This window comes from Babylonia areolata, chromosome 20, assembly GCF_041734735.1.
Source record: "Babylonia areolata isolate BAREFJ2019XMU chromosome 20, ASM4173473v1, whole genome shotgun sequence".
NCBI lineage: Eukaryota > Metazoa > Mollusca > Gastropoda > Neogastropoda > Buccinidae > Babylonia > Babylonia areolata.
Window position 1 is genome coordinate 12,699,871 of NC_134895.1, and position 23,439 is coordinate 12,723,309.

Sequence of the window (23,439 nt, forward strand, 5' to 3'; positions counted from 1 at the left end):
GAGAGAGAGAGAGAATTATTCAAACACAATTTAATCTTCCTCACCAAGACAAGTCACACAAAGCAACAAGAAAAATGGGAATATAAATAACAGTTTATTACAAAATGTACGTAAATATAAAGAACAGGATAACGATAAAAGTCCACTGATCAACATTTTTTGTTGTTGTTAAGCACAGCTAAGGAAACTGAATCCAAAGTTAGCAAAACTGTACAAATCAATGATTCAACAGACTTGAACTTTGAACTAATGGGAAGATTACATCAAGAGACTAAAAAAGTACACACACTGATTGATTCATGTCTTTTAATGCACAATGAATTTAACATATCTACTGAATAACATGAAAATACGACAGACTAATTATGTCTTTAAAGGCAGCGTCTTAAAAATGATAATAAATAACTATCTATTAAAAAAAAAAAACACCTTTAAAAAGGAAATAAAGTTTTGATAAAAAAATGGAAATAATTATTACTTATATTCCACTTTTCATAAAACAATATTGAAAGAATACTGAATCCATGATTCTGGTACTTACTATTGAGAGAGAGAGAGAGGGGGGATGGGGGGGGGGGCGGGAAGAGAGAGAGAGAGACCCCAAGACTCAACAACTTTACAACTCATGGATAAATGTTTAAGTTTTAGGCACTGCCTGTGACAATAACGACAAAGGTAAACCATCATCAACATCATCTTCATAAGCATGGAGAGAGCAAGATAGCTTGTTTTGAGCTGTTACAAACTGTTGGAAAGGTTTTGAACAAAGGTACTGTCACCTGAAAGGTAGTATCATCTCGATGACATGACACGACACACACACCTACTGCACAGTGGATTGTGAAGACACGTGACGACAACAGATCCACACTGACAGCCACGGACACACAGTATGGCACGAGACGACAAACACAGTCCTCTCCCTACCCAAACCCCCCACCCACTTGTATGTTAAAAAGGACAACAACAAAAAAAGAGAAAAAAGTTAAACACCCCACCGTCTTTTACGGCTATCAGGGCAGTGAACTCATATACCCACTGTGTCTGGTGGCTTGGCAAAGAAAGGCAGGGCTAAAACCTGTCATTCTACCATTCTAACCTTCCCAGTCTGAAGTCAGGTACCCATTTCACACCATGGGTGAAGTGAGGAAAATGGAGTTAAGGATCCTTCCCCCAAGGACGCAACACCATGCCGAAAGAGGGCCTCGAACTCTGATCACTGGTGAACACTGGGTCAGAAGTCCAACACCTTACCCATTCTGCCACGGTGCCTCACCCTGGTTTGTCACCCCATTTCAGTGAGTTGCACCGATTCCCAAAGCTAATATCTATATCTATAAAAGGCATTAACCATGAGGACTGACAAAGAAAAGTGACACACATGACCGATGAACATACAGCAAAGATGTCACGACACAGCATTCCTCCCTAGTTTTCCATAAATGAAATACTTCACAGCTAGCGACAACGTTGATTAAAAACAACTTCATACTGTCTTTCCCACTGGCAGAACAACAGTGAGTGATTTCCTGAGCTGACTGATTAAAATAATAATCTATAAAACTGTTATTCTGTGCCACAAGGTGTTCTGCATCGTTCTTCTCTACACAGCCCACACAGAAACACACCATCACTGTCAATAACTGGTCAGCGCAGGGCCTGTCCAAGCATGAAAAAGCTGATGCTGAAATCCACAACACTAATTTTCAGAACGTCCCAACTAAATGATTTATTATGCGACAGCTCAATCAAATCTAAAGCATACACGCTATTGCAGACAGCTTAAATTATGCAGATATACGTACATACATATACATATATTCATATATTCACAATTGCAAACAAGAATACATCAAGCAAACACACTGTTATCGAAATATATGCTCAAAAGAAATGCACCGTGTACAGTCAGAACATCAAAATACTAAAAACATACGCAAGTCCTAGACATGGACAAAGAAACAAATAAATCAGTCACAGTCTCTATCAAGTCACAACGCCCTGCATCATCAGGCAACTAAGAAATGCATTGGCATGTTTGTCCACTTGCACCCTGGGTTAAAGCAATAGCCAACAACAAAAAAAACTAAATAAAAAAACAACATCCAAAACAAATGCAGAAAGCTCTCTCATATGAACAAAACAATATCAATATCAGGCAATACTCCGGCCTAACTCTTTAACACTGAACCAAATGCAGAATCTTCCTGTGACAGGGTGCTGAAGTGAGGCACATCACTCCCTCAGGCCATCATCATAGCCACTGGGACAGGGGGACCCACAGGAAGCTAAGCAGGGGGGCACACAGGAAGCTAGACTGTCCTCATGGCAATGCACCCAGCCAGGAAATGAGTGTTCTCGAGTTTGATTTCTGCTCGGACCGAGATTTCTACAGCCCTCTCTGCTGGATCTTGTGTGGGTGGAATGAGCGCTAGTCTTTTGGACTGGATGAACCAAATTCACATGTGTAGCATTCATTTAGCAATGTAAAAGTACACATGGCAACAAAGGCGCTATCTGTTGCAAAATTCTGTGGAGGTATCTGCTTTAACAAAAAAACAAGCAAAGTAACCCTAAACAAACAAAACAATAAAAACTAATACTCGCACAGAGAGAGAAAAAAAAGAAAAAAAAGGGTCGTGCTCCATTGTGTTAACGCACTCTGCCCCAGGGACAACCCAAAATTTCACCCAGAGAAAGCTGTCGTCACAAAAATAGAAATACGAAACAAACTGTCGATGAATTAATGCGTGGGTGTAACCACACTTAAATAAGTTTTTTTTTTTTTCACACCAGCTACCCGTACAGAAGGGAACCACTGATATGATTGCTGGTCCAAACCAATAGTGCTATATGTTCCTCAGTACTTAGGTAACAACAGACACACACTGGTGGTATGCTCATGACTGCTAGTTATGGTACATCCAGTCTACTCTGAACTGCCATACAGCTTACACGAGGTGGAAAAAAATCTAACTTTGATCTGACAAACAGCTTACACACAGCAGCTTATCTCTGAACTGCGAAACACATTTCACAGAAGCAAATGTAACTTTGATCTTTGAAATAGCTTTCACAGATGGTATTGATAACTTTACAAGGATTACATTCAGACTGTGTTTGATAAATATGGGCTGCTTTCCAGAATTTTATCAATTCATCCATGTGGTCAAAATCAACATTTAAATTGCAGTGCTGTAGTCCTGTTTGTGTTGTTGGAAGGTTGCCTGAAAAAGGCTCACTAATTCACGTCCTTAAAAAACAAAACAAACCAAGACCAACAAAATGTGTATCACCAGAAAAATGTTTTATAAAAAGATCACCATTGGGTGAATCTAGACCTAGCGCAGCAGCTCACAAAAACAAACTAAGCAGTGAACATGGATTCATATACAGACACACATGCGCACGCTGTTCTCTGCAACATTTTTACCACGCTCCACCCCTCTTTGGGACAATTCCGTCACTCTCCACCCCTCCCAAATTTAATTTTCAATATACTGTTTCCCCCTCCCTGTCCCCTTCCCCTGCCCTGCACAATGTATTCCTTCTTTCAACACACCTAAAACATGCTGTACAAAACAACAACACATGAATAAAAAGACTAAATTCATGCATACAAAACACACTAACAAATTATCCAGTCCTTTACACCTTCTACATCCCATGCACAGATGTATACAGACACACTAAAAATATGTTTGAAATAAATTAGCAACAACAAAACTTCAAACAATACGTCATCTTACCCCCTCACTCCCCACCCACTGTCCCCCAAAAACAACAAACAATAAACAGAAAAAAAGAAAAGAAAAGAAAAAACTCAATAAAAAACACTGTAAAAAAAACACGAAGAAATGAAAAATCCAAACATGAAGAAATCACACACACACACACACACAAACACACTGGCAGAAAAAGCCACAAGCCAAATGAAAAAGAAACGATCAGTACATGTCTATAAACTGGGGCAGCTTGTTGTTAATAACACATACAAAGCATTGGGCAACAACGACGAATGATACACACATAGCCACCAGGGTGTATCACTGACCAATATCCCCTTGATTCGGAACTAGCGTTTCTACTAAGCTAGATACCACATCTCTCTCTCTCTCTCTCTCACATGTGCTTCTCTCTGCGCTGTGCTCCTCATTCACGACCAAAATTTGCAGCACACAGGTTTCAGAGGTCATTGTGGTCTCAGAAAGCAACAGAGAACTGAAACAAGAACTGACACTACTGTATTCATTTCTGTAATATGGTTTGGTTTATACCTTTATTTCTAATCAACCACTTGTGTATTCTGACAAAAAACAAAACAAAAAAAAACAGCAGGAAATAAAATGCTCAAGGAACAATGAACACACCTATATAATGCACAAACACTCTCATTCTCACTGAAACACATTCAATGAAGATGCAAGTGAAAATAATCAGCTTTCAAAAGCACAAAAATAGGAAAATACAGAGCCAGCCGATGGAAGTGGGCTGATTTTCACAAAGCCACATACATGCACGAGATTTTACAGCAATATAAACCAGTAAGTCAGACAGTAACATAAATCAAGTCTGAAGCTCACATAGTGACACAGATCATGTCTGAAGGTCAGGCAGTAATACACATCATGTCTGAAGGTTAGACAGTAACACAGATCATGTCTGAAGATCAGACAGTAACACACATCATGTCTGAAGGTCAGACAGTAACATACATCATGTCTGAAGGTTAGACAGTAACATGCATAATGTCTGAAGGTCAGACAGTAACACACATCATGTCTGAAGATCAGACAGTAACACACATCATGTCTGAAGATCAGACAGTAACACACATCATGTCTGAAGGTCAGACAGTAACATACACCATGTCTGAAGGTCAGACAGTAACACACATCATGTCTGAAGGTCAGACAGTAACATACACCATGTCTGAAGATCAGACAGTAACACACATCATGTCTGAAGGTCAGACAGTAACATGCATAATGTCTGAAGGTCAGACAGTAACATACACCATGTCTGAAGGTCAGACAGTATCATACATCATGTCTGATGGTTAGACAGTAACATGCATAATGTCTGAAGATCAGACAGTAACACACATCATGTCTGAAGATCAGACGGTAACACACATCATGTCTGAAGATCAGACAGTAACACACATCATGTCTGAAGGTCAGACAGTAACATACACCATGTCTGAAGATCAGACAGTAACACACATCGTCTGAAGGTCAGACAGTAACACACATCGTCTGGAGGTCAGACAGTAACACACATCGTCTGGAGGTCGGACAGTAACATACACCATGTCTCTAGGTCAGACAGTAACACACATCATGTCTTAAATTCGGACAGTAACATACACCATGTCTGGAGGTCGGACAGTAATATACATTCTGCCTGAAATTCGGACAGTAACATACACCATGTCTGAGGTCGGACAGTAATATACACCATGTCTGGAGGTCGGACAGTAATATACATTCTGCCTGAAATTTGGACAGTAACATACAAGATGTCTGAAAGTCACACATAGAAATACACATCACATCTGGACATCACAAAGTACACACTGGAAGATCACAAGGAAACATAATACATGTCTGTGCGCGTCACAGTTTATAAACTACACGCCGGCTGTTGCTTAAACACACACACACACACAGAGGGTCACAAGAAAAGATCACAACACATTTGGAGGCTGTCTGGTCCAGGACGTATCAGTGTGTGATCAGCTCACCCAAAGCATCCTGCAATGCTGTAACATATTGCTGGAAGCCAATGCTACTTAGAGATCTTTTTTTTCTTTCCAAATTTCCAAACAACCAGCATCAGTGAGGCAGAAGCACCTACAGTAAAAGTAAAGTGGAGTGATGGCCTGGAGGTAACGTGTCCGCCTAGGAAGTGAGAGAATCTGAGCGCGCTGGTTCGAATCACGGCTCAGCCGCTGATACTTTCTCCCCCTCCACTAGACCTTGAGTGGTGCTCTGGACACTAGTCATTGGGATGAGACGATAACCGAGGTCCCATGTGCAGCATGCACTTAGCGCACGTAAAAGAACCCACGACAACAAAAGGGTTGTTCCTGGCAAAATTCTGTAGAAAAATCCACTTCAATAGGAAAAACAAATAAAACTGCACGCAGGAAAAAAAAAAAAAAAAAAGGGTGGTGCTGTAGTATAGCGACGTGCTCTCCCTGGGGAGAGCAGCCCGAATTTCACACAGAGAAATCTGTTGTGATAAAAAGAAATACAAATACAAATACAGTAATACAGTCTGCGAAAAAAAAACACAACAACCAACACTTCTTCAGGCTTCACACAGAAAAAACCTGCAAAACTTTGTGCGCAAAGAACAATATAGTAAAGATAATGCCACCCAAGTTTTCTTACATGTAAAGATGATGCAGACCAATCTCTCTTACATTTATATTTGAATCAATCAGTTACTGGAATCTAAATTATGTTTTGGGTATAACCAACATATTTCTTTGCTAAAATCAATTTGAGATACACGTAATGTTTGGTAATAAGTTATAATATACTACTAAGTTATACGGAAAACGAAAACAATCAATGATTCTTTAAAGAGTGGAAAATGTAAAGCATGTACGTCAACTCAATGAGGACAAAGCAAAAACAAGCAAACAGAAACTCAACTGTTGTGCCAGACCAGGCTATCCAGACTTCAACAAACAGCCCGAAGTCTCTGTGATCTCTTCCTCCTCCATACTTTTGCATTTTGTGTGCAGCAACTTCTATGTTCACTTGTGTGTACAAGTGGGCTTTTATGTGCATGACCCATTTTTACCCGGCAATGAAGGCAGCCAAACTACGTTTTGGGGGGGGATCAACTTTCCTTCAATGGAAATGAGACCAGTGATCCATGCATCCGCCTATCACATACAAAGGAAATAGGATTCAAGTGACTTGGACTTCTTTTGTGAAAGCATTCAGGGTAACACTAGCCTAAAGCAAACACTTAGTGTTCAGCCCTTCAGAAACTGACTAATGCCAGTTTCTCCCAGTGGGCTGTTATTTGCCTTCACTGGTTTCTTACACAACATGTACTGACACCGACAATGTTGTACTAACACAGAGAACTGTCTTTTTCAACATGCATTTTTTGGTGGCCTGTTGAACATGACCTGAATTAACAATGACAACTGCCTCTTTTGATACACATGGGTCCAGTTTTCTTTAACACATTCTGCACTGAGTGAAAACTATTTGTTTCAAACACAACTCGTACTGACACTGCCAAAGTTTTCTTCACCATGCACTGGTTGTGGCATCCTGAACTTTACCTAAACTAAACTCACAATGACAACTGCCCCTTTAGACACACAAGTTTCCAGCTTTCCTTAACAGCACACCCTGCACTCAGTGAAAACTGCATATTTCTAACACAACCTGTACCAACACTAACAACTGTCATTTTCAAAATGCATCATTGTAGCAACAGTGTTTTACTTATCGTGATCCTGAAGTGATGGTCACAGCTGCCACTTTTAAAACTAAAACCTGCCAATACAGTAACAGTTTAAAAAGATTTTTTCAATTTTATGTAGCATACAACTTAGAGATAGTGGCAGCTAGCATGCCTCTCCCACCCTGCAACCTGCGACAACTGTTTTCTTTTCCCACCAGCCTGCAGTCACTAACTAATTAACTAACCACCTCCCCCCTTGACTGCAGACAGTGTGGGGAGCAAAGATCTAACCTCATTGCCTGCCCTTCAACAACCACTGGGGGTAACTAAACAGAAACTAAAAACACTCTGACGAAAAGGAACAATTCCAGTGGTGCCATTTGCTTTTCTTTCTGCAGGCAAACAAAACCAAATCGCCAACCTCCTCATACAACCAGCCTTCCCCTCACCTCAGTGTTACACAAACACCAGGGTGCGGAACACTGGTAGGGTGTGGGGGGTGGGGATGGGTGGTGCAGGGGGTCCGTGGGTGTCAGGGTTAACACTGCTTCCTGCAGCAGTTGTGAAGGGCAGGCAGTATGATGATGGCAGTATAGATGGCAGCTGAGGCATGTGGTGGAGGAGGAGGGGGATGGCGGGTGGGTGGGACAGTGGTGTTTACAGTGGGCAGGCGGTACGTAGTAGACTGCCCGAGGGGTTCAGCATGTACCAGTCCACCTGGTTGCCGTTGATGAAGACATTCCTCATGCACCCGTACATCCCGCGGTTAGAGGAGGAGGCTATCTGGTTGCCGAAGAATGCTGTGGACATGATGACAATCAGTATCACAATCCTTTTATTTCATTATTCTATCAATTTTTATTTGTTTTTAATAGGTGAGCATTGTACAAAGCAATGAATTCAGAAAGAAACAGAAACATACTAACAATCATTCCTTACTACGACTAAGTTTGATCCCAGTACACTTAAGTTCAAATGAGAAGCAAATGCAATATTAGAAAAAAGAAACCAACAAAAAAAAAACAAGAGGAAAGTGACCATGAAAAAAACACACACATTCCTAAGAACACAGATAGTAACAGACAGACTGGTAGATGAGTCAGATTCACAAGGTTAACTCAGAAACAGAGAGTGGTCTGAAGTCTGTATTACATTCAGATTACAAGCAGAACAGTAAATGGCAGCATACCTTATATAAAAAAACAAACAAAAAAAACATGCAGCAATGGCAAAGCAAGCTCTATAAAAAAAAAAAGAAAAAAAAGAAAGAAAAAAAAAAAAAAAACCCAAAAAACATACACAGACAAACAAACTCACACACACTTTCTAACAAGCTGTCCAACAATGCATCTCTTACATCACCAAATTCCAGGGACAGAAAAATTAAGCACAAATCGACATAGTTTGCTTGAAATCAAACACACAAATGCAAAATGGATAAAACAAATGCTTATCATAGAAATCAAAGCAAGTCATTGTCTGATAAATCAAAGTCAAGAAGAAGAAAATCATGACGAAGAAGAAGAAGAAGAAAGGAAAGAAGAAGAAGAAGAAGAAGAAGAAGATATGAAAAAGACGAAGAAGAAGAAAAAAAAAAAGAAAGAAAAGAAAAAGAAAAAGGAGAAGAAGGAGAAGAACAAGAACACACACACACACACACACACACAAAAACAACAACAAAAAACCTACAAACAAACAACACCAAAAAACAACCACCAAACACACCAGCACCACCGACAAACTCTCAGAACACTCACAGGGGGCTCCACCGATGAGCAGTGGGGCTTTGCTGGGCGTGGTGAGGCTGCCGGAGGGGCTGGTGGCGAAGACGTCGGGCTGACCATCCAACTTCAGCCTCAGGCTGCTGGCGGCAAACTGGGCCTCCACTGTGTGCCACTGCCGCATGCAGTAGGCGCTGAGGTCAATGTTGGTCGACTCCACCTGCAGGGTTCCCTCGTCGTTCTTCAGCGTCAACTTCATCTGTTGATGGGTGAGTGCAAAGTTTATGTCACACAAAATGCATTCTGTATGGACAAAAAAAAAAAAAAAAAAAAAAAAAAAAAAAAAAAAAAAGGCAAAAGCCATGCCTGACTGTTTCCGTAAAGATCTGTGGTGGTCAAACAGAAATTTCCTTTCAAATATACACTCCTGCCATGTTTTACTTGTGCGTAAGATCAGACTTTCACCTGTGCACTAACTGATACATTTCCACACACGCACACATCATACCATGCACAATCATGATGTGCACAACGCACAAGTCAAACATGGCAGGAGTGTTTATTTGAAAGGAAATTTCTGTATCATCATATGAAAGAAAAACATGCTTAGCATGAAATCACCTCTTGTGTGAGAGAATGTCACCAGGGTGACATTCTCTATTGGGGGTGAAATTTCGACCCAGGTGACATACGGTACTGGAACATTGGTACAGAATGTCACTAATGTTCTGTAATCTGTACCAGGGTGACATACGGCACTACAACTTTAGTACAGAATGTTACTAATGTTCTGTACTAGGAAGACATACAGTACAGAATGTCACTAATGTTCTGTACTGGGAAGACATATAGTACTGTATCATCAGAGGTGACATTTGGTACAACAACAGAACATAACCCATCCTGCCCAACCTTCCCCGATGCCAGACAGAACCCCTCAATACAAGATGGAACCCCCCAAATGTCAGACAGAACCCCCCAAAGCCGATGCCAGACAGAACCCCCCAATGTCAAACAGAACCCCTCAATGCCAGACAGAACCCGCCAATGCCAGACAGACAGAACCCCCCAATGTCAGACAGACAGAACCCCCCAATGTCAGACAGACAGAACCCCCCAATGTCAGACAGACAGAACCCCCCAATGTCAGACAGAACCCCCCAATGCCAGAGAGAAACCCTCAATGTCGGACAGAACCCTCCAATGCAAGGACCCCCCCCCCCACCCCCCAGCATGCCAGACAGAAACCCCCAATTCCAGATGAAACCCAACCAATGCCAGACTGAACCCCACCAATGCCAGACAGAACCCCCCCAATGTTAGACAGAAGCCCCCGATGCCAAACAGAACACCCCGATGCCAGAAGGAACACCCTGATGCCAGACAAAACCCTCAGAACCCAGATGAAACCCCACCAGTGCCAGACAGAACCTCCTGATGCCAGACAAAACCCTCCAAAGCCAGACGAAACCCCACCAATGCCAGACAGAACCCCCCAATGCCAGACAGAACAGACAGAACTCCCCAATGCCAAAAGGAACCCCCTGATGTCAGACAAAACCCTCAGAAGCCAGACGAGACCCCACCAATGCCAGACAGAACCCCAGTGACTAACCTTGCCCTCGTGCAGCTCCAGCGTCAGTCCCGAGTTGCTGGTGGTGTCGGTGATGGTGACCAGCACTCCGTCACGCTCGCTGCTCTTGAACTCTGCCTTGATCAGCACTCCCACCCCAACGTCAAACCTCAGGTCTGGGGGACAAGCGCGAGTTCAATCAATACACCTCCAGGGGAGGAATGTTGGCACAATGGTCAGGATGCTTGTCTCCCAATACGGTGTCTGTGAGGGTCTGGGTTTGAATCCTGGTCTCATTCATTCTCCCAAGTTTGACTGGAAAATCAAACTAAGTGTCTAGTCATTCGGATGAGACGATAAACGGAGGTCCTGTGTGCAGCATGCACTTGACGCACTGAAGAAGAACCTGTGACAATGTAAGTGTTGTCCTCTGGCAAAAATCTGATGAAGAAACCCACTGATAAGCACACAAAAGTATATGCATGCACTCAAGGCCTGACCAGTGCATTGAGTTGTGCTGCTGCTCAGGCATCTGCTAAGCAGATGTGGTGTAGCGTATATGGGTTTGTCCAAATGCAGTGATGCCTTCTCAACAAGCTGAAATTAAATCTTTAACTCGTTCTGGAACATGGACGATTACAAACATCATTTATCATACAACATGCCCAGCTCATGCGCGTGTGCAAATAGCAAAGTTAGAAAAAGTTGCTGAATAAAATTTAACAAAATTTCCCAATTCTAAAAGCTGCATTTATTTCAACTATACAGTTTTACTATCATTTAACTCTTTCCGGACGAAGGAATGCTCACGCATTCCTACACAAAACGTATTCGGTTTCGGACGAAGGAATGGAATAGCATTCTCCGAAAGTAAAATTCCATCATGCGCTGTACACGTGATTTTGTGATTAGCCAAGCAGAGTGCGCTATTCTGGGTCACTCCACAATCGAACAGTATGACTGGTTAATATGGGATATGTGGCCTGTCTCGCACACACGCTGACAAAGTCACTGACCGGTCGTCTGCTCGCGTGCCAGCCTGTTAGCAAAGCGGCCTCTTCTCGGAATGTTGTGAAGCGAACAAGGCAGTGACGGCAATGTTTTAGGGTACTTGAAATGCTACAAACTGAAGGGTCGGACATTGAAGAGGTGGATGATGACGAAGAAGAAAGCGAATTTAATGCAGAAAACAAGCATGGGTATGGTGATTCGGGGTGAAAAATTGGCAGTATTTTCTACATATGGCAAAACTAAAAATAAGATGAGAAATTTGATTTTTTTTTTTTACATGTAATAGCTCAACACGTAATAAACCAGTTCTGAAAGTTTCATTTTCTTACACAGTATTTTGTATTTTTTGTAATTTTTTTTCCTAACCCTTACAAATGGGCCATCTGTGGGGAAAAGCAAGGGAGAAAACTTGTCGTCCCGAGTGAGTTACGTAACTTGCAGAAACTGAAAACAGATTCAAAAGCAACATACTTTTCTGGTAATTTTTCCCAGCCCTCTCTGTACTAACTGTACTTGCACTGAGACCCACAGGTAAAGAAGTCCACAACTCTCTGTACCCATTGTACACACCCCAGGATCTTTGGGTGAATCCCACCCCTCTGTATACACCCTGCCCGCCCCGCCCCCACCCCTCTCTGTACTCACTGTACACGCACCAAGACCCACAGGTAAATCCCACCCCTCTCTGTACTCACTGTACACGCACCAAGACCCACAGGTAAATCCCACCCCTCTCTGTATCACCGTACACGCACCAAGACCCACAGGTAAATCCCACCCCTCTCTGTACTCACTGTACACACCCCAAGACCCACAGGTAAATCCCACCCCTCTCTGTACTCACCGTACACGCCCCAAGACCCACAGGTAAATCCCACCCCTCGCTGTACTCACTGTACACGCACCAAGACCCACAGGTAAATCCCACCCGTCTCTGTATCACTGTACACGCACCAAGACCCACAGGTAAATCCCACCCCTCTCTGTATCACTGCACACGCCCCAAGACCCACAGGTAAATCCCACCCCTCTCTGTACTCACCGTACACGCCCCAAGACCCACAGGTAAATCCCACCCCTCTCTGTACTCACTGTACATAACCCAGGATCCACCAGTGAATCCCACCCCTCTGTATAAACGATGCACCCCAATGACCCATGGACAAATCCCACCCCTCTCTGTATGCACTGCACACACACCACAAGACCCATAGGTAAACCCCCACCCCTCTCTGTACTCACCGTACACGCCCCAGGACCCGCCGGTGAACCCCACCCCTCTCTGCACGTCCACGTAGCAGTACTCCACACCTTTGATGATGTCAGTGTCCGTGATGTCCACAGGGTTGCCTCCCAGGTTCAGGTTCCGCACACAGCCGCGCAGACTGTGGTCCACCTGGGGGCATCACCATCACCATCATCATCATCACACAGTAGCTTTAACTCTTTCATCGTCAAGTTTCTGTGTGAAAAACACTCCCCAGCGCTAAATATGTTAGAAACCATGCTCTCAGTCACAGGCTTCGGTTCATGTCAAAACAACACAAAGGACTTGTTCACTTCAAACTCTGTCAGGGGGCAAAGGTTAGTCATTGTCCTGTTGGCCGGAAGCTGGCTGCAGCTGTCGAGTGTTGATACAATGTGAAAAAATAATAGTCTTTTCAACAGGACCCCTCAATGTCGACAAAAGTCGCCTATGGCAATGCACTGTCTAGTCAACTAAAGTCGCCTATGGTGGTGAAAGAGTTAGTACCAACTTCATACTTTTTGGCACATATTGAAAAACACAGACAAAATACTAGACTTTCAATTCTCATACTGGGTAAGTTTTGTTGTTGCTGTTGTTATTTTTTTTTAAGTGTCAAATCATTAAGACTTATCCTGATGTAAATGCATTTCTAAAGGACCTAAACTACATTTACAAACTGTAGAAAATACATGCAAGTTTTGAAGACGGAATATGCCAAATTTTAACAAAATAAAAGGTTCCATTATAATAAACTGATTGAACTTATTCAATGAAAAGGTTTACAAATATTTGTGCATCATTTAAAACCACAACAAAAAAACTTTAATAACAAACCTTGCATAGTGCCAAGTGCTGGCAGTTTAGTTATTAATGCCTGGACCTTGACAATGAAAAATTGAACATCAGCATCTGCCGCTTCATTTCTAATGACAAATGATCTGCAGGTGGTCAATAACTTCTTAATACAATCATCTCTTTCCTCCCCACCCCTAACCCCACCCTCTTACCAGTTTGCACACTTATGCCTATGCCCTACTTAAGTGTGATGCCTAAGCGCTGGCTGACAAAAACATAATCAAACTGAAGTAAACATTAAGACAAAGCACTGACTGTCAATGACAAACACTCAACACAAACATTACCAGCACACTGCTGAGAAAATAATGACAAAAATATGAATGAAGTCGAGATTTTATTGTAAACATCTTTTCCTTTATCACTGTAGCTTTATTTCAACAAGTATACCCTTGATCAGTGTAACTTAACAACAACAGCTTTAACAAAAGAGACAAAACAAACACAAATAAGAAAAGGAAAAAAAAGCTAAAAAAAAAAAAAACAACAACAACAGCAACAAAAAAAACCAAAAAAAAAACAAACAAAAAAAAAAAACAAAAAAAAAAAACACCCATCCCAGTCAAAACTTTCTCAAAGTCAACCTCAGTCAATCCTTTATCTTTCTGATATTGATGTATCTGTATCTTCTTCATCACAAAATTTGTATTTGTAATCCTCATTTTTATCACAACAGACTTCTCTGTGTGAAATTTAGGCTGCTCTCCCCAGGGAGAGTGCATTGCTACAGTACAGCGTCACCTATTTTCTGTATTTTTTCCTGCGCGCAGTTTTATTTGTTTTTCCCACTGAAGTGAATTTTTCTACAGAATTTTGCCAGGAACAACCCTTTTGTTGCTGTGGGTTCTTTTACGTGCGCTAAGTGCATGCTGCACACAGGACCTCGGTTTATCATCTCATCCGAATGACTAGCATCCAGACCACCACTCAAGGTCTAGTGGAGGGGGAGAAAATATTGGCGGCTGAGCCGTGATTCAAACCAGCGCACTCAGATTCTCTTGCTTCCAAGGCAGATGCATTACCTCTAGGCCATCACTCCACTAAAAATAAAGATCTGATCTGCCGCACCAACATGCTCTGAAGATAGATAACCTTTTTCACCATTTCATTCAAAAATTTCATTTCTGAAAGACACAAATGTAAATGAAAAGCATATTCCTATGAGTAGACCACCAATGCTAAGGATACGCATGCAATATCCTTTACTTGAAAATGGAACCAGTGATTGTGAAAATGTCAGTACTTTCTTTGTTACACTCTGTTGTTTGGTTTTTTTTCACCCGATATTTCTTTTCCCTTTTCACATGTATGTGTGTATGCACGAGGGTGTGTTTTCATTCTTTCTTTGTTTCTCGTTTTGTAGTAAAGAAACAACCACTAAATAAAAAGAGAGAGAGAAAGAAAGAAACAACAACAACAACAACACACACACACACAACCACCACATCTCTGGGGATCCACAACAACTCACCACATTAACTTTGAGTTCTTCGTCACCGGACAGGCCCCCGATGTAAAAGGGGAGGTCAACCTCCAGGCGTGACTCGATGCTGTCCGACCCTTCCTGTCGGCCATCCACAAACATGCGCAGCTGGGTCTGGTCCTTGATCACCTGGGCCTGCGCCACCACACACACACAGTGTGTCATGGTGCATTGTGTAGCATGTCACTACCACACACTGTCTTATAACACAGCGTAAAGACTTTCAGTGTGTCATGGTGCACTGTGTAGCATGTCACCACCACACACTGTCTTACAGCACAGCATAAAGACTTTCAGTGTGTCATGGTGCACTGTGTAGCATGTCACCACCACACACTGTGTTACAGCACAGCGTAAAGACTCTCAGTGTGTCATGGTGCATTGTGTAGCATGTCACCACCACACACTGTCTTATAACACAGCGTAAAGACTTTCAGTGTGTCATGGTGCATTGTGTAGCATGTCACCACCACACACTGTCTTATAACACAGCGTAAAGACTTTCAGTGTGTCATGGTGCATTGTGTAGCATGTCACCACCACACACACTGTGTTTAACACAGCGAAAAGACTCTCAATGTGTCAAGATGTATTGTTTATGTCACAACCACACACACTGTTTTATAACATGGCGAAAAGACTCTTAGTGGGTCATGATGTATTGTGATACAACACACACTGTTTTATAACACATAAAAAGATTACTCTTCTTCTTCTTCTTCTTCTCTCTCAACTCTGTGAAAAGTCAATGTGGTGTTCAACTAGATAATGCATATACTGGACAGAGAACTTAGAAAATGTTGAAATTTACCACATAAACCAAAACCCACCGAGTACATTACTGCACTAACTTGTAGTAGCAGACAGTTGATAATGCATGTACTGAATCTAGAACTTGAACTTCTTTTGTGGGCTGCAACTCCCACGTTCACTCGTATGTTCACGAGTAGGCTTTTACGTGTATGACCATTTTTAGCCCACCATGCAGGCAGCCATACTCCGTTTTGGGGGATATGCATGCTGGGTATGTTCTTGTTTCCATAACCTAAATGCTGACATGGATTACAGGATCTTTAACGGGTGTATGTATGCTGGGTATGTTCTAGTTTCCGTAACCTAAATGCTGACATGGATTACAGGATTTTTAACGTGCGTATTTGATCTTCTGCTTGTGTATACACACAAAGGTAGTTCAGGCACAAGCAGGTCTGCACACATGTCCACCTGGAAGATCGGAAAAATCTCCACCCTTTATCCACCAGGCGCTGTTACTAAGATTCGAAACTGGGACCCTCAGATTGAAAGTCCAACACTTTAACCACTTGGCTATTGCGCCCGTCAGAATTTGAACAAATGCTGAAACTACCCCACAAATCAAAACCCACCATGCATATTACTGTACTAACATGTAGTGGCTGACAGCTAATAACACATACACTGAACCTATAACTTGAACAAGAGAGGCAAGGCCTTCAAGACTCACTTGTGATACACTTAAAAAAAAAAAAAAAATCCAAGCTTTTTATGTATTGAGCATAATTTCAAAATGTAATGTTTAAGATGAGAAAGATCAGTTTAAAGCAAATTAAGTCCCCTAGCATTAATTACAGAGTAATTTCCCTTTTTTTACTGTGACCAAGTGCTATGCTTGCTCCAATATTTGCCTCACGCACGAGCTGTATCAGCTTGCCTCACACAGTAAATGCAGTTTGCATATAATTAGGCTTCATTTTTTATTTTTTTGTGCCCATCCCAGAGGTGCAATATTGTTTTAAACAAGATGACTGGAAAGAACTGAATTTTTCCTATTTTTATGCCTAATTTGGTGTCAACTGACAAAGTATTTGCAGAGAAAATGTCAATGTTAAAGTTTACCACGGACACACAGACACACACACACACAACCGAACACCGGGTTAAAACACAGAGTCACTTTGTTTACACAAGTGAGTCAAAAATGTTGAAATCCTCCCCGCCCCCTCAACCCCCAAAATAAAAACAAAACAACCACCACCCCACAACCCACCGAGTGCCACAGCCCGTCAGTCAGGTCGAGAGACGACCACATCTCTCTCTGGGCGCCTTTGTACGAGTACACCACCTCCATCCTCCCCCCTCGCAGCTGCACGGCAAAGTACACGCTCTGGTCTGCGTTCTTCAGCAGCCCGAACAGCCCGTCCTCAAAGAACGTGCGGAACTCAAACGATATGTTGAAGCTGGAAAGCACACAAAGAAACGGTTCAGGAACGCATGATGCTTGTGTATGCATGCATGTACACACACACACTCACTCACACACACACACACACATACACACATACACATACACACATAATATACACAGAGGCATGCATGTATTTGACAGCATGTACATATAAAACACTTATCATCAGAGCACATCTGAATCTCTATCGGCAAGCTGCTGTGTAAAATCATGAGTGTAAAAATCATGAGTGTAAAAAAAAAAGTGTTTATGTTTGAAACTAGCAAGACAATGGCAGTATTAAACCAGTTTTCTCTTTCTTGTTTCATTTTATCTACGCAGATTATATGTATGATTTCATGCATGTGCTACCATGTACTGAGAGAAATAGAGAGACACAGAGAGAGAGATATTGAGAGAGAACGAACAAATGAACGAATTTTATTGCTATTAAGTTGTTAAGCCCATTCAGCAATGCGACACAACAAACAATAATCGCGACGCAAAGTCACAGACATGAAGACCATGGCAATGTTTTGTTTTTCCAATGTACAACCATATGACAAAATCATTATAGTTAATATCGGGATTGTCATTGACAAGCGATTCTGAGAGAGAGACTGAGAGAGAAAGACATACAGACAGACAGATAGACAGACAGAGAGAGATAAAGAAGAAAGAGAGATAAAAAAAAAGAGAGAAACCGACAAAGACAGAGAGACCAAGAGAGAGGCAGAGAGAACAAGAAAGAGAGAGAGATAGACAATGACAGAGAGAAAACAAGACAAAGAGAGACAGGCAAAGAAACTGTGTTGTTGATTCCCATATGAATGAACTGCTGCAAGAAAGAGAGAGAGATAGACAATGACAGAGAGAAAACAAGACAAAGAGAGACAGGCAAAGAAACTGTGTTGTTGATTCCCATATGAATGAACTGCTGCAAGAAAGAGAGAGAGATAGACAATGACAGAGAGAAAACAAGACAAAGAGAGACAGGCAAAGAAACTGTGTTGTTGATTCCCATATGAATGAACTGCTGCAAGAAAGAGAGAGAGATAGACAATGACAGAGAGAAAACAAGACAAAGAGAGACAGGCAAAGAAACTGTGTTGTTGATTCCCATATGAATGAACTGACCGACAACTGCATCTCCAGCATGGTACTGTGGTTTTACATTTAGCACATGCATGATACTGCATACTAACATAACACAAGCCTGCACCTGCTCTTAGAATACACATGTCTGAACCATATAAAGTCAATCCCGTCCTCACAACAAAATCCTAAAGAAAAAAAAGCCTCCCTCTCTCTCTCACAGTCAGCCCAGAACAGAGTGCGATGGCGAGGGGTTGTCGATGACCTATGCTCCACCGGGAGCGATGGGCACAATGAATGACTGAATCTCTCTCACAGTGCAAAAACACTCACTTTTTCCTCAGCTCACTGAGGTTGATGTTCTTGCTGATCTTGGCGAAGCTTTTCTCGCTGTTGCCCAAGGTCTTGGCGTTCCCCTCAATCCCAGCGGTCATCAAACGGAACGGGGAACAAGTGGATGTCTGCGGAGAGCCTGCGGTGGGGCGGACAGGAGGCACGGTGACAGGGCCCACGGTGATGATGCCGCTCGGCAAGTTCGGGGTGGGGCGGTTGAGATTGCTGTTGTCACAGATGCTGGTGGGCGTCCCTCCATTGGCGTTGGTGATGGATTCTCCACAGCGCCCGATGTCTGCCAGCTTGTACTGCTTGGCTTGAGCCAGGTCTATCAGCCTGCCGCATCGCACGTATCAACTGAATGTCATGACTTCAGTTAACACATCTTGAATCTCAAAACATGATTTGCACCACCGTCAATGGAATATGGATGCCTAAATGGTGCGGTAACAAAATATGATCAGACATAAAAGCCCACTTGTACTTACAAGTGAACATGTGAGAGTTGTACTTGTAGCCTATGAAAGGAGAAAGAAAAAAAATCAATTGAGTTGTACTTGTAGCCCATGAAAGGAGAAAGACAAAAAATCAATTGATGAATGTTAACAGACTACACAATATGAATGCTGATACAGATCATCACTCTGAGAAGATAGTAGATACTATTAATACCATACAGATCATCACTCTTATAAGATAGCAGATACAACAAATACGAAGATAAAATCAAATCTGCCCAAATGCTTTAAAATGACCCTCAGAGTATTTTTTTACATTTCTCGATGGCTTCTGCCAAGATATGCACTATAAAAATAAACTTTTCTAAGACACTAACAAAACAACAGTTTATTTCCAAAGAAAGGTAACAGAAGAATGTAAATTTATCATTAAAAAAACAAGACAAGTGAAAAGCTTGAACAACTGTCAGCGTCAAAGCAAATCAATACAGAATATCACATACTAGAAACTGAACAAGAGTATCTGGCAATAAAGGTGGGAATGTGTGTGTGTGTGGGCATGCTTGCATTTGTATTCCTGCAATAGTGTGCTGATTTGTGCATGTGTAAGGGCATGTACGTGTGTGTGTGTGTGTGAGTGAGTGAGCGTGCGAGCGTGTGCGTGCATGTGTGCGTGTGTGTGTGTGTGTGTGCATACCTGCTTGTGTTTGCGTGCATGTGAAAGAGCACATAGCACCCATGCATATGCAAGTGAATGTTAAATATGCATGTATGTGAGTATACGTCTGCATGGTTGAGCACTTTGGGTTAACACTCTGAAGACATATTCGCTTTGCAAAGCATTCCCTCAGCTATATAGGCAGTGTGTGTGTGTGTGTGTGTGTGTGTGTGTGTGTGTGTGACTTCTGAGTGTTTGTGGTGCTAGTGCATAGACTGTGTGAGTGGAGAGTGCACAGTGCACTGGGTTTGCACTTCCCAAGATTATGCATATGAATTTTTTTTCAAAGCTATATATCTATATATCTATATCTCTCTCTCTATATATAATCATATTCAGTTTTACTAGCAGTAGTAGTAGTATCATTATTATTATTATCATTATTATTATCATTCTCAGTAGAGGTAGTGATAGTAGTAGTAATAGAAGTAGTAGCAGCAACAGCAGCAGTAGTAGTAGTAGTAGTAGTAGCAGCAGCAGCAGCAGTAGCAGCAGTTGTAGTTGTAGCAGCAGCAGCAGCAGTAGTAGTAAGAGCAAGAGTGAGAACAGTAGCAGGAAGGGTAGTAGTAACAGTATCATCAACATCATTATGATTATCTATCATATTATGATTATTACTATCATTATCACTATCACATCTGCATTATCATAAATATCATCATTATTATGATAACATGTGTACATGCACACGTCCCATACACAACCCCCACCTGCCATTAGCGATGATGTCACTGATGCACCCATCCAGTTTGACGTCAGAGGCAGCCATGTCATTGACAATGATCTGGGCACCGCCGAAATACAGGTTGCTGTTGGCGCTGAGGGGGATCCCCGTCACCCCGAAAGGCAGCTGGCCCTTGGCCACCTCTATGTCATCCACCAGCATACGCAGCCTGCAACGTTATCATTGGTCTTTAGCTAATATCATCATTATCATGTGGAGCGTTCCCCTAGAGGTAACGCGTCTGCCTAGGAAGCCAGAGAATCTGAGCACACTGGTTTGAATCCCAGCACAGTCGCCGTATTTTCTCCACCTCCATTAGACCTTGAGTGGTGATCTGGATGCTAGTTGTTCAGATGAGACGATAAACTGAGGTCCTGTGTGCAGCATGTACTTAGCGCACGTAAAAAAACCCACGGCAACAAAATGGTTGTCTCTGCCAAAATTCTGTAGAAAAATCCACTTTGATGGGAAAACGAATAAAAATTGCAGGCATGAAAAGATACATAAAAAAAATAGGTGCTCCGAGTGTAGTAACACTCTTCCTGGGAACAGCAGCCCGAATTTCACACAGGGAAATCTGTTGTGATAAAAAAAGACTAATACAAGTGTTTGTAAGAACAATCAGGAAATTTGGCTGGAACATTTTGAATTGGGCAGGAACACTCACACTCCCGAGCCACATCAGCAAACGTACATTTTATCTACAAGGCATACAAATACTTTTGCCTACCTGTAACACGGTGCAATTGCTATGATTAAGCTGACTGGTCCACTCAATGCTGTTTCAATGTAAACATACACCACCATTAGCTGAGAGCAAGGTTTGTAGTGACTTCCCTGGCCTCGTGATCGATAGAGAGCGTCTGGGTAATGTTACAACAGGAAAGCATGTGACCATGCCATGAAGTTGAAAATGAACTGGTCAAAACAATTTTGACGTTGGTGTAACAAACTGTAATTGAGTGTAACAAAACAGGGCAAAATCATAACAGTTGGCATTTCTGTATATGTAGTGGTTACAACTTTGCAAGCTATTGCTGGAGTGCAGACTCCTCAGGCTGGAAAACAGAAGAAACTGGCAAAATTAAAACCACCACAAGTTTTAAAGACATGAAAAGACTGCTGTTGGTGTTTTTCTGTTGTTGTTTTTTTTATACCACCTGCTATTAACATCAGTGAAATTTACAAGGCATGCAGCCTTGGAACCCAAGAGAACATGATCATTGTGTACATCTCTCACTCTCTCTCTATATATATATATTCACATAGATAGATAGATATACATAGACAGAGAAAGACAGAGTGAGACATTTCTCATAAAAACACTGACAACCAGCATCAGTAGCCTATAACATCATTGGTCTTTTTGTCTTTTTTTTCCTCACAATAACTTTGACAACCAGCTTTGTTAGCTTGAAACATCGTCACTGGTCTTCAGGTAATATCAGTTTTGCTATCCTCACAATAGTTTTGACAAACAGCACCTGCAGCCTGTAACATCACTGGTCTTCAGGCAACATTCTGCAGGAAAGAAATTTCTATAGTTATTTGTTGCTACAATTGTTGGACTTTGTCCCTCAGTCTGGTAATGGACCCATGGTCTCTAAACTAATGACTATCTGCAAGTGATGTTGTCAAGAGCCTCTGCATAGTCTTTGTAATTCATGAAGCATAAAATCTTGTCAACATCAAGTATTTGCCAACAAATAAAGCAAAGAGTTGAGGTTAACACTTCAGTGTTTGATCATTTGAACATTGGCTTATCACCTAAAGATCACACAAATGCCATTCTAACACCCTTGGATCATACATTTACCGTATCAATCATTGGTAAATCATATGCATGTCATTTAACCACTCACAGATCATACATGCATCATTTAATCATCTGCAGATTCACATGTGTCAATTAATAACATATGGATTAATGTGTGCATCACTTTATCATCTACAAATTATATACACATCATTTGACCACTACAGATTATGTACATAATTTTATCACCAGTAGATCATACACATGATACTGTCATGCATGTCATTTTATCACCTGTACATCACACACATGATACTGTCATGCATGTCATTTTATCACCTGTAGATCATACACATGATACTGTCATGCATGTCATTTTATCACCTGTAGATCACACACATGATACTGTCATGCATGTCATTTTATCACCTGTAGATCATACACATGATACTGTCATGCATGTCCTTTTATCACCAGTAGATCATACACATGATACTGTCAAGCATGTCATTTTATCACCAGTAGATCATACACATGATACTGTCAAGCATGTCATTTTATCACCTGCAGATCATACACATGATACTGTCATGCATGCCATTTTATCACCTGTAGATCATACAAATGATACTGTCATGCATGCCATTTTATCACCTGTAGATCATACACATGATACTGTCATGCATGCCATTTTATCACCAGTAGATCATACACATGATACTGTCAAGCATGTCATTTTATCACCAGTAGATCACACACATGGTAATGTCATGCATGCCATTTTATCACCTGTAGATCATACACACATTATTTCGTGACAAAG

The 23,439-nt window shown here is 41.7% G+C and overlaps 1 protein-coding gene across 2 annotated transcripts in view; it reads right to left on the bottom strand.

Moving 5' to 3' along the window:
* Positions 1–75: 75 nt before the first annotated feature.
* Positions 76–23,439, bottom strand: part of LOC143295206 (laminin subunit alpha-2-like) — a 122,839-nt gene continuing 99,475 nt past the window's right edge. For both annotated transcript variants that reach the window (XM_076606780.1, XM_076606779.1), the window contains 8 exons: positions 20,847–21,029; positions 18,961–19,296; positions 17,356–17,545; positions 15,318–15,464; positions 12,985–13,138; positions 10,774–10,907; positions 9,195–9,417; positions 76–8,237 (listed from right to left, as the gene is read on the bottom strand). In XM_076606780.1, the coding sequence (XP_076462895.1) occupies positions 8,095–8,237; positions 9,195–9,417; positions 10,774–10,907; positions 12,985–13,138; positions 15,318–15,464; positions 17,356–17,545; positions 18,961–19,296; positions 20,847–21,029 (1,510 nt within the window). In that variant the 3' untranslated portion in view covers positions 76–8,094. The remainder of the gene's footprint in view (positions 8,238–9,194; positions 9,418–10,773; positions 10,908–12,984; positions 13,139–15,317; positions 15,465–17,355; positions 17,546–18,960; positions 19,297–20,846; positions 21,030–23,439) is intronic.